General features: G+C 43.9%; 1 protein-coding gene across 1 annotated transcript; it reads right to left on the reverse strand.

The window, feature by feature from the left end:
• Positions 1–5,451: 5,451 nt before the first annotated feature.
• flad1 (flavin adenine dinucleotide synthetase 1) lies at positions 5,452–11,720 on the reverse strand. Its single transcript, XM_029130431.3, has 11 exons — positions 11,430–11,720; positions 10,519–10,586; positions 10,230–10,392; positions 9,404–9,781; positions 7,886–7,999; positions 7,547–7,814; positions 7,087–7,234; positions 6,779–6,877; positions 6,478–6,667; positions 5,900–5,973; positions 5,452–5,821 (listed from the first exon to the last, which is right to left on the reverse strand). The coding sequence occupies exons 2-11, from the start codon at positions 10,524–10,526 to the stop codon at positions 5,686–5,688; spliced, it is 1,578 nt and encodes a 525-aa protein (XP_028986264.1). The 5' UTR covers positions 10,527–10,586; positions 11,430–11,720; the 3' UTR covers positions 5,452–5,685.
• Positions 11,721–12,345: the final 625 nt, after the last annotated feature.

Here is a 12,345-nt window from a genome sequence, read left to right on the forward strand (position 1 = left end):
TCTGCGACAACACACACACACACACACACACACACACACACACACACACACACACACACACACACACACAACTAGTGTAACACAGGCATATGAAGATAAGCAGTGTTCAGGGACTTGAAATGACCTTGTGGTGCACGAGGCCATTGTAACGTGAGTAACCTGCTGGAGTATTGAGCTGGCTTTTTATCTATGGGAGCCAAAGCACGATAACGCTCAGATACCTATTAGACCCTTGGTATTAATAGACCCTGAAACATCGCTGTCAATACATCGACCTTAAAGTACTCACTGTATTTATGTTTGCTAAACACTCAGTCTTTAGTGTTTTTGTGTTTGGTTTAAATATAGCCGTGTACACCAGAATCAGCTGTAAGTGCATTTCCATTTATATAGGCTATAATGTTGAGCCTCTTGTGAAGCCAGAAAGGCAATTTCCTGGATAATGGGACTAATGCTCTTATTTCATGCCTTATGATCTGTCCTGATGACATGTTTGTCACTGTGCAGCCATGATGTTCTGAACTGTATTTGATTTGGACCTTATAAAATTCCAAAGCCGTCATCTTCATCTGTTTGCTATTGTAAATTATGGCGTAAGCATACTGGAATCATCAGAGGGACACACTTTAACGCTGTGTGGCAGCAGTCCAGGCATATTTGATGCGGTAAAAACTCTATGGCTGTTTATTTTAGCTTAGACTAAAGCATGTGCTTGTTTTTTTTAATGTTTTGAATATGTTTGAGCGGTTGTGCCTAAAATTACTAATGTTTTCAGACTTTCTCTGTTGACAGTGTTGATGTGCGTTACAAGTGCGTCGCACTGAGGCTGGGACTGAGCTCACCCTCCAAAATAAACTTCATAATTATGGCCAGATGTTGCCAGATTAAATAAATTTAGAAAATCGTGAAAATCCCACGTCAAAGTTTCCTCGGAGACTTTCTGGAACGACTGCGATCATAAACAATTTGTAGCATGACAAATTGGGTTTTAACGATCCCTCTGACAAAAGACGTAGTCCATAATGCGAATTCCATACTGAATACTGTTTTCCACAAATCACACTTTAATTACGCTGCCTCAAATTTCAACACAGCAGAATCTGTTGCCACAAGTTGCTCTATATTTAATTGCGCATCGGCTGAATATTTTAGACTTGTATTGCCACAGTTGATTACATCTTCAGAAACACCCAACGCTCGCTATTATTAGAAGCACACTATGCTTATTTCTGTCCCAGTATTACCATAATCTGTGTAACAACTCACACCAATTTATTGTAATTAAGTTCATATTCATTAAGGGGCAATTACATCAGAATTAAGATTCTGAAATGTGTTTCATTTGTCAACTGCAAATCAAATCTAGCACAGTTTCAGATAATTAAAGCGTGACATGTTCCTCTGTTCACATGGACGCATCGTTTATATGCATGTAATCAGCTCCTGGATCAGCCGCTACATTTTAGATTTGAATCCTGACCAAATGTCCTTTAAATGTGATATATTAGAAGAAATAGTCTCTTTACAATTGATCTGACATTATTCACAGCATTCGTATGACAAATAAAAGCTTCATCTATGGAGAGTGAAGTGACGCAAGGACAAGCGGAGGGAGTTCTTCCTGTCAAGCCTTCATCAGGTACATTTGAGCTCTAACTCATAATACAATTCAACCAGCGGTGAAACTGCAGCTTGATGCCATGGCTCATCTCACCTCAGAGCACATAGCTGTCTCTGCAGCTTGTGACTCTCCACATGTACCTTCTGAGTTCCCCAATCACTTTGAATGAGCTCTTCGCCCTCTGACCAGTCAGACAAACAGGCCGCCAATAAAGGATCAGAGGCGTTCAGCTGTGGACGTCCATGAGTGCGTTATTTCCTCATCAGCGTTTCAGTGTCAAGGACCGTGTTTGTGTGTCCTCTAACGTGCTAAATGTCACTTGACATCTCTTGTACATACTGTTTAGTTTTTTCAGGGCTGTATAATTAGATTTCCAGGGTGATTGTTTCACCCTTTAAGCAACGGAGAGAAAAAGCAAACTTAATTGTGCGATGACATTTAACTTGAAGCGGTTTTTACTTCACGTGTCTTCCCAGAGACAGATTTTGGAGCATTTCAAAGCCTGTCAGCGATCATCACTATTTGACTAAACTTTCCATCATCTGTACTTTATTCTCTCAAATTTTAATGCACAAATCTTTATCATTTAAAGCTGCAGGAAGGTAGTTATTGATGAATTGAGCAGTTCTCCCTGTGGCTTACTGCTGAACTTTAAAGACTGTATTAGACAAGAAGACATTACAAAATAATGACAATTTTTCCTGATTGTTTATCAAATTACAGATTCAAAATGTCGCCTTAGAACAGATGAGTCTACTGAAATGACACATTTGCATTTACGCACTCGGTGCTGAAGATGTCACATCACGAAGCTTAGACAAGCTGTTCATTATTTGCACCATATAAGTGATGAATAGCTGCGACGTTTACAGGAAGTTCACCAAGTGACTAAACACCCTTCTTGTGTTCCTCATTGTTTATTTATTTATTGTTATTTCATGCAAGTTCTGGGGTCATGAAAGCCTCCGAGGATTTGTTTATATAAGTTTGTAGCGGTGATGAATTTGTGTGCTATTTAATTTCCAGGTTATGAATAATAGGCAGGGTTTTTATTTCCTTTTTGGGTGTGAGCTGTGGGTTTGTTTGTTCCATATAGAGTCGAGCGGGGCCTGTTTGCTCGGTGTCACAGTCGAGTGCACATCGCTAACACGTGTCGGGCCAATAACTGTAACGATTTTCTGACGTGTGCTCTTGAAGCAGATGCTTCCAGTCATTAGCGGCTTCGGTTATTGGGCTGTTTAAGCAAAAGCGGAATAATAATTAAAACATAAGGCCGCATTTACGTACTGATGTTTGATCCCGTGAAAATGATGTGGCAAATACACATTATTATAGTTTACATAGATTTCTATCTGAAATTATTCTCAAGAAGGACATTTTCAGAGTTTAAATGGAGTCCTCTTCTATTAAACCAGGATCCAGTTCACACCGACCGGGCCCTTTAAACCCCTGCCCCATGTTTATCTTATGGCTGTTCCAGTTGAGTTGACGGGGCCTTTTCTCATCAGAAGTCTACATGCGGGCGCTGACCACGGCCATGTGCATTAAAGCGCCCGCCGCGTGAAGGGCACTTGCGCATGCATCTCGCGTGCGCGGCTGCACGCGGGGGGTCCTGGCTCCGCGTAACGGACTGCACGCTGTGACAAACTTAGGATTAGGAGCCCGGCTTTTATTTAAATGCACCAAAACCAGACATAAACGGGCGAAGGCAGCCACACTTCACACGGCAGCCAGCGAAGCAGCCTCCTCCCTTCTCCCTTCTTTCTCTCCCACTTTCATCCACTTTTTAATGTTTGCCACTTTGATACCGAACATCCTATTTCCCGTGTTCTGGTCTTTTGGCTTTACATGCAGATGGGCTGGTAATTTGCATAGACTCAAAGCTCTCCCTTCTGTCCTGATGCGTTCTGACAATGAAGTGTCTATTCATCCTCTGTGTTGAGCGTCTCTCCCAGGACATCGCCTGAATTGTTGTCTCATGCTGCTTCAAGTCTCGTTTTACACTGCAGGAACTGCTGAGGAATTGGATTAGGAACATACTCCTTTAGAGGAAAGCGCCGCAGTCACCGAGGCAGACTCGCATGTGAAATGGATAGTATCAAAGCTCGTCACATGTTTTTGTACAAAGTCCAAGTGTGATCTTAAGTCATGCTGAGTCCATATCACACACGCCGCTACAGCTCGGTGGATTCTGTTATAACTCAGACTCGCACCTGGGAGATTTGGAGAGAAACGCTGGGATGTGTTGAGAAAGCAGAGAGGAATTGTGAGTGGAGCGCAGACTGTTACCTCTGATCACCACACTTCCTTTTGCCCGCGCTTCAGCAGCCGAGCCGCCTTTGGTGAAACAATTGGGTTTAAATATGCACAGGAGGAAAAAAAAATCTACTTTTATTGCTTGTTCCAGTTTGTCCCAGAATGTTGCATTCGGTAGATTTTGACTGTGTTTTGCGGTCAAATAGACTGTTTCAAAAACAAAAGTGTGTAATAGAAAAAGAAGATATTTATAAATGTGCAGTTAAAGACCACAGAAAATTATTTTAGTCCAGATCCTTTTAGGGCCTTAGTCATTACCCATTTCCTCCCCAGATGTTTTCCGACTCAGTCTTACAGGTCAAAATTAAAACATCAGCTCAAAATTCATAAGAAGAATTCAACAAATCCAGAGTCATAGCAGTCAGTGAGGAAGGAAGTAACGCGGTGGCGGCAGTAGCTGGTGAGAGGACAGAGAGAAGCCAAAACAGAGCTGGAGGATGAAACGGACGAGCGAGGATGATGGAGTGACAGCTCAAAGGGGACCGAGAGCAAACTGCAAGACGTTGGAAGCAAAGATGTTATTAATAAACGTAATCAGCTTTAACAGACGTGCAACTGTCTGAATGAATGTACGATCCCTGTCGTGATAAGAGGTGGAGGAAGCGAGGCTAACAAAACATTCTGCACTAAGTCAAAGTACATAATGAGACAGAGATATAAGTAAAAGTGCTTGTTCCATATTGCAAATGTGTGGAAAAATAGAAAGTTAAATCAATTATTGAAACTTTTACTGGAATAAAAGGAATGCACTGCTCCATTCATTTGTCTAAGCTGCTACTGAACAGTCGTCTTGTAGGATGATTGCGTTCCACACTAACAGCATCACTGCAGCCTCTGCTTCGTCCCACCGTCCAGAAACACACCACTTCCTCGACGCTGTAATTACGAGGCCTCTTCTCATGGTTATTGTTTATTACTGTTATTATAAATAAACGGAGCAAGCCGTGAAACCCGCACAGATGAGTAAGACGGTGGGTGCGTGCGGGGGGGGGGACAGCCAGCGGTGGCCTCGTAAGCGACCCGCTTTATTAGATCGGCCGCTATCGATCCTCTCCGCGCGGCGTCGACTAATCTGCAGGCGACGGGAGAGAGCGCGGGTCGATGCGCCTGGATTCAATCATGTCTGGAAACGGAGAAGGTAATTTATTGTAATCACAAGCGCTAAATGGAAAACGTGAGAACAACGCGCCCGTGAGGTTCGCCGACAGAACTGCACGAGACGAGGCGCCCCGCGGAGCGCGTGCGGCCGCGGACGAGTGGCCGCGAGCGCGCCGCTGGACCTCCGGGGGTCCGTCCACGCTGCCGCACGCGGGCGGACCCGCTCAAAACCGGGTTTCTCACCTCGAGAAGCCTTTTGGCCTGATGTGCTGATCCACTGATGGAGCTGTACAGTAGTTTGTCACTGGGTTTAGAAACAAGACAGACGTTCATGAATAAGGTAAATCTGGAGCCGTGGTGAAAGCGCACGTGCACAGCAGACTCCTCTTAAAATAGAAACATGACAGAGAAAAAGATGACATATTGATGTTTTATTCAACGGCAGAGGGCCATTACTTTAGCCTCGCAAGTACTGTATACACATAGCACACATCCCTCCCTCCACCATATCATCTTATCTCACTGATGACGTGTCGTTTCTTCTGCTAGGATTAAAAAAAACTATTTCCCCAGTGTTGAACATGTGCGAGTGATGAGTCCGAGTCCATCAGCCATCAGCAGGTGACGCGGGGGAGGCGGGGGAGGCTGCCTCAGGCGCGGGAGGTTCGCTCCTCCTCCTCGTTCTCCAGCAGGTAGGCCGGCCTGTAGCGCCTCAGCCCTCTGCCGTCCACCATCTGCAGGGCCGGGTTCCGACACGTGTTGTCCATGCTGCCCAGCGACGTGTACCTGCAGGTCGACAGACAGGTTCAGCGCCGCATCCGGTGCTGGAGCTGCGGCACCTTCATTAAGAGAGAGGACGCTCACCCTTTATCGTACAGAATACAGTAGGGGACTTGTAGTGTCCTCAAGAACGACCAGATGTCACGATACGTCCAGTCCTGCGAAAGGTTGAAGACAAGAATAACTGTAATGTAAAATTTTCCAAAAAAGCATTTCTGTCCTTCTTCAGTCATGCAAAACAGACAAATGAGCTACAACAATCAGTCTATGAATGTGCAAGACGGCTAAAATGAGCTTTATTGCCTGTAGATATATATATATATATATAAATATAAGAGAGTTTGTGTTGCATTGTGTTGTATGGTGCATAACTTACAGCATGTGTATGAATGAGAGGGACAACGTTGTAATGCCTGATTACTGCAGGACTGAAATTACAGTAACTGAGCTGTGCAGGTTCGCACCCTGTAGGGCTGCGCTGTGAATACTCAGTCGCGATGACAAATAACATGAAGAGCAACAAGGGGTTTGTAATATTGGGCAAAAAGATGTTCCACCCGCAGCAATGTGTGAACCGTAGATTTAAAAGTGACCCTGATAAATGTAGGGCTTTCAGAGTTCACACAGTGGCTACATGCACAGATGCAGCGTGTGGGCCTCACTAGGAGAGGGTTGACTCGCATGTAGTCTGGCCAGCCGGGGTCAGTGGGACACATGGGGGTGAGGGTGTGAGAGTACGGGTCGGTCTTCCTGGTCCCCATCAGCACAGCTTTTAACTCCGGCCTCCTCTCCTGCACCTCGTTGAGCGCCTGCCGTATGCTGCCCTCCACGGAGAACAGCTCCAGGTCATATCTGAGGCAGACACGCACAGCAGCACCCGACTCAACGGAACATCTGGCAGTAAAACGCCACCACGTGAAGGCTTCAAAGCAAAATTATTTTAGGATTAAACCGAAAGCTCACCTTTTTATTGTGTCCTGGAGAAACCTCTCCATTTCTGGAAATGGAGAGATGATGCGGATGTACAGAGCTTTCACCTTGTCTTTACTTTCTGGGTGCCGCCTGAGAAAAAAAGAGACAGAACCTTATAAAGTAACAATAACCATCTATTTACCTCCATTTCTCATCCAGAGTTTTCACCAGTCTAGTTTCTCTCCCCCTGATTTTCCTCTTTGCTAATCTGAACTAGTTGAAGTTTTGATCATAATTTGAAGAGCCCGTCTGATCTGCTGTCTCTCAGCTCATTTGTTTTGTCCTGACTAAACGGTTACCGCTTCACAGCGGCGTAGTAGAGGTGGAGCAGCGCCGTGCAGTCTTTGCCTCCGTTGAAGCCAACGCACACTTCCTCCGTGGAATAACGATCCAGGGCGGCCTCGATGGTTCTCAGAGCGGACGCAACCTTCTCGCCCAGCGGCGTCCCTGTAGGAAACCACATCCACAGAGAGATCGCTTTTTACAGGTAATGTAGTCAGGTTTTGTTATAGATCGTATTGTGGTTTGGTGCTCAATTCAATTCCTCATTCAGTCTCTCGACAGTTATTTTCATCTATATATTCCATCATGATTTTACAGCTGTAATTACAGTACTTTAATCTCTTTGCTTCCTTTATTCGTCCCGATTCACGTGTAAAGTTCAGGTGTTCTCTGCAATAATCACTTTAGATTAACTTGCCATTGTCAGTCCCGTCACACACACAGTACACCCCCCCCCCCCCCCCGCTCCCTCCTCACCACTGTTGGCCAGCTTGTACACCTCAGCAGGGGCGACGGACACTGGGTCCGTGACTAAGGCCACCACGCTTCCCTTTGGCAGCTCATCTTGCAGCTGTGTGTGGGCCTTGTCCACCTCCTCTTGGCTGTCTGAGTCCAGGACCAGCCGGACTTGGTGGTAGTTACTGAGCCAAGCAGGGTAGGAGCCAAGAGCCACCTTCTTTCCCCAACCAGCCTGCAGCTTGGTCAGCACTGCGGCGATCTCTGCCTCATCCGCGTTGACGAACACCTAGGAAAACGCAGCAGGTGAGCGCTGCGTCAACGGCGGGTGACTAATTTTGTAAATCCCAAGTCTGTTACCTCACGAGTGTAAAACGTGGTCCCTGAACCGGCGAAGAGATGCTCCATTCCTTTGAATGTCGTCTCTAATGAAGACGGGATCCCAGGAAAGACGTACACGTTATGAACGCTAATCTGTCAACACAGACCAAACACGCACAGCTTTAGAACCTTTGCAACTGGTTGCATCAAAAACATTGTTTGCTCTGTTGTTTGACTGCATGTCACAAATATGGTCAAAAGCACTGACAGAAAAGATCACTGTTTGTAGATGATCACTCAATAATAATGAAAAACCAGAGGCCACTGCTCAGGAATTCTATGAGGTTAAAGCTGTGCATCAAGTTTGCATCAAGACGTATTGTTTCCATTGGTTGAATAATAATAAAGAGTGGAGTGAACAGTAAAACTTGTGCTGACATTGGAAGAAGTTTTTTTTTATTGCAAAAGACTAAAAGTTTGAGAATTTGAGTGTCCTTCTTGTCACAGCACAGCTTTAAGCCCGTCAGCCCACATCTGTCAAAACCGCGTGTCAAAGCAGCTTCCAGGTTTCCACATCCTATTAAATTATTATTATAAATTACCTGCCTGACCAGGATGGGTTTATGCACTATAGTTGTGATACTACAAATCATACTGGCAGGTACACAGCTTAAACTCACATACATCACTGTGCACAGTGAAGGTCGAACATCCAACACAACACAAAAACACATTGGGTGGCGCGGGAATTGTAGGTACCACCCCATGTGCTCTGACATAACCAAGATAAATAAGCATAAAGCAGTTCGTAATTTCATTAAGGGGCTGCAGGTTCCAGTCACATTTCATATCAGTTTGTCGTGGCCCTTCATCTCAACTCGGGGAATATTTCCAGTGTCACAAAGCTGACTCACATTAACTGGGGTAAATCACCATGGCAACTCATGCTGCATGACTAACCTGCACCTGAGCAGGTTATACTCTTATTCCCTAACAACAATTCAATATCACTCGAGGCAGCTGTGAAAAATAATTGGTAATGAAAAAATAAACCCACTCATGTCTTGTAGACGGAAAACGACCTGTACCAATAAAAGATTTCCCTTGATAACAAAGCCAACACTCACGTTGACCTTATGTAGCGCTGTAGCTACTTTGCTTCTCTTTTACTTGGCAGCAACAAGAGTTTTGTTTTACAAATCTGTTGATTAATTATAAGGCAAAAACTACACATTATTCAAAACCCTGTAATATTTGAGACACTTTCTTTCTAGTGCTTCTTCTATTACAGAAAGCTGATTGTGTTTCTTACATTTCATCCAGCAAAATAGTATTTCTGTCATTACAAACATTTTCCTGCACATATGCCCTTTCACCTCATATACTACACATTTTACTGTGTATTAAAGCTACCCCTAGCATTTAATTCTAGATCAATCAAACCTGCTTCAAACAGACCTTCTGCTTTGTGTACAAAAAAAATCCTCACTGTATTTTTTTAAAAGTTGTCAATCAGTTCTATCGGTGTCAATCTACACTAGTCCTGAGGTTACTCACCAGCGGATAATGAAGAGGCTTTCCAGTCTGAGAGTCCGTTCCATAGTTGAGTTTGGCCGAGCGAGGCACCATAGCCAACTTCATAGCGGCTGAATTCTCGTCAACCACCCCAAAGAACTCTTCAACCAGCCGGGTGAGGTCAGGGTGAGGATACAACTCCTCCTGGAAAGCCATGGAAATGCTCTCGAAGGTGACATCGTCATGGGTGGGGCCTATTCCTCCCGAAGTGATGAGGTGTGTGTACTGAGGTGAGAGGAGGGCCACCTCTTTTGCTATGACCTCTCTTATATCTGGTATGACTGTTATGCGCTGGACAGACACCCCAAGCTTCCTTAGCGCTCGTGTCAGGAAGGTACTGTTGGTGTCCACTGTGTGACCCTGGGAGATGAAGGACAAGAAGAGACACTAATAGTTTCAATCCAGTGGTCCTATGTTCACTTGGACATCACATCACAAGGACTATGAATTGACTCCAAGGATTTGCTTGATGAAATTCAATGACTCCCAGTGAGCATATATTGGAAGTGTGACATGACATTGAACAAAATCAAAGCCTTTATGTTTAAACCATGATCATATCAAGTCAAATAATTGTGGACTTGTCGTTTTCAAACTGTGCACTGCTGCCACATCAAATAACCATCACAGGCTTCTGCTCAGGACACGAAGTGTGCGTGTCATGGTATCACATATGTACTGTGATAGTTTCAAGAGCAAGGATTTTTTTTAAATCACAAAACTGTTAATAATTAGTGGGATGCTGTCAGTCACAAGAATGTATTTTAGAATTATGCATGGCCTCAAGTGTCCATCAGCACTAAATCACCTTGAGTATCTCATCTCCAATGATGAGAATGGCTGCAGTGGGGCCACTGGCTGCAGAGGATGAACTGGAACCCTGGTGGTTTGTAGACATGGTGGCTTTGCTGAGTTGAGCTGCTAGTCTCCTCAAACGCACCACTGCTCCACTCAGCTTAGGAAGAGAAAAGCTGGGAAACAGAGATTAAACACATTGGACAGTTTATGAGACAGTTACATTAAAACCTGACGTATAATACATTTGTATATGTGTTAGTGTTTAGCATAATGCTTGTGTAATGTCTCCATGTCCTTACTTCAACATGAACAATCCATGTGGAGTTTCCCAAAATGCTTTGTTACAGGTTAGGCCGTCTTCTGTCTCCTATCAGTAAATTATTTGGAAGAGGCACACAAAGGACAAGACAATGAAAACAGACTGTTGTTTTGGTTTGTACAGGTGTACAGTGGTTTGAAAGCCCATCACAAGCCAAACAGCTTGAAAATGAAGAAATCAAAGTATCACATTGGGGATCTGACATCTTCAGAGTTGTTAGACCTTATTTATTCTCATTTGATACTTTAGCACTTAATGCTTGCAGCAGTGGCACTTTAGATTTTAATCAGTTTAACTGTGGCCACGTAGTTTAAATGCAGCAGCAATGACAGAGGCAGAGACCTGTCACACTGGGCTGGAAAATATGAAACACACTTTGTCACCTCTGAAATTTAAAGCAGAAGAAAGTAAATGCAGCTTGCCAAAACACTGAGGAATAGTGTCACAACATGGTGTTAGATGATAGGAGAAAAAACACTCAGTATTTACTATACGAAGGCAACATAAAAAAGGAAGGCAGGCGTTGATGAACAGCCGACTTTAACACTCCAGGTAGTTTAATCTCGTGTTAACGTTACCATTTGGAGCAAGCTAACGCTGGTCACTGTTCGTTACTTTAGGAAACCAAATGACCTCATTTGACTTCATATAAATTGTGCATAAAAATATGGGCTCCGTAGATCTATGACAAAGCTTTGCTAACCGGTAAATCTGCAAGGGTTTGTTAACCTTTACCGACCGACGGGCTCCGTAAACCAGCATTACGTTAGAACACACGAGCTCCATCATAGCACATTGTATTCATTAACAATCCTGATTTTAGTACGTAAGGAAACAACAATGCATAGTTTAATACTTTGGTAACCCAACACATCAACCGAAGCGACTTACTCCTGAGTAGCGGCTGTCCTCGTTGTGAATCCTCCGTCGACCTGTCACTCAATGGGCGTCACATCAATGCTCCAATCAAAATTAAGAGCAACTTGCACGAGATGAGCGGCAGCCAATCATACTCACGAAGGTGGACGGCTTGAACACGGAAGTACCTAAAAGGTCGCCTCTATACCGCACGTCCGACAATGCGAGCGAGGACCAAAATAAGAGGTTATAATAAGCCTTTCGGCAACTTCCCACTTTACAGCAGCTTCACTGAGACGAGATAACGCAAGCGGTAACTTCTTCTGCAACTAGAATCATTCCAAGCAACCACCGTGCCTGCCTCTGCTGGCTGGAGGAGAAAATTTAAGACAACACAGCAAATGTGTGCCTTTCACTCTGGCCTGTAGGTGGCGCAGTTCGGCATTAATAAAACACTGTAACTGGATGGTGTTAAACAGAACTAAATGGTACTTTTAAAAAATATCCTAATACAACTAATAGTATACGTACACAGTGCTACAATTACAATATACTTACAAAAATACAATCTAGAATTTAGCTGAGTTTTTATGTCCGTAGTGCAACACATTGTTGTCAGTGACATCCTGTTTGTGGTCATTTCCTTTAAGATGTGTTTAGAATGTGACTGGGGTCCACCTGCAGCAAGCTGAGCTGAACTGACATTGTTTAGTAATGCACACACTCGTGTTTCTAACTCCAGATCCAGTAGATCAAACTGCCAGAACAAGTCTAAAAAATGATGTATACAGTAATTATGTGACAAAACTGCAGTGATGGATGAGCACAGGAAAAGGCATTACTTAATATTAATGATTCAAGATGCATTGCAATTAATATTTCTTTAAATAAACAGGGTCTGAACTGGAAGGGCTCTTTACATATCTGTTTGGCTAGACAGAGAAACTAA

Source organism: Betta splendens, chromosome 16 (genome assembly GCF_900634795.4).
Source record: "Betta splendens chromosome 16, fBetSpl5.4, whole genome shotgun sequence".
Taxonomy (NCBI): Eukaryota; Metazoa; Chordata; class Actinopteri; order Anabantiformes; family Osphronemidae; genus Betta; species Betta splendens.

Excerpts from the sequence above, each read along its gene's own strand:
- flad1 (XM_029130431.3), bottom strand. Across the intron at positions 7,815-7,885 it reads CCACGTTTTACACTCGTGAG|GTGTTCGTCAACGCGGATGA; the intron begins GTAACAGACTTG and ends GCGTTTTCCTAG. Across the intron at positions 7,235-7,546 it reads GTACAAGCTGGCCAACAGTG|GGACGCCGCTGGGCGAGAAG; the intron begins GTGAGGAGGGAG and ends GGTTTCCTACAG.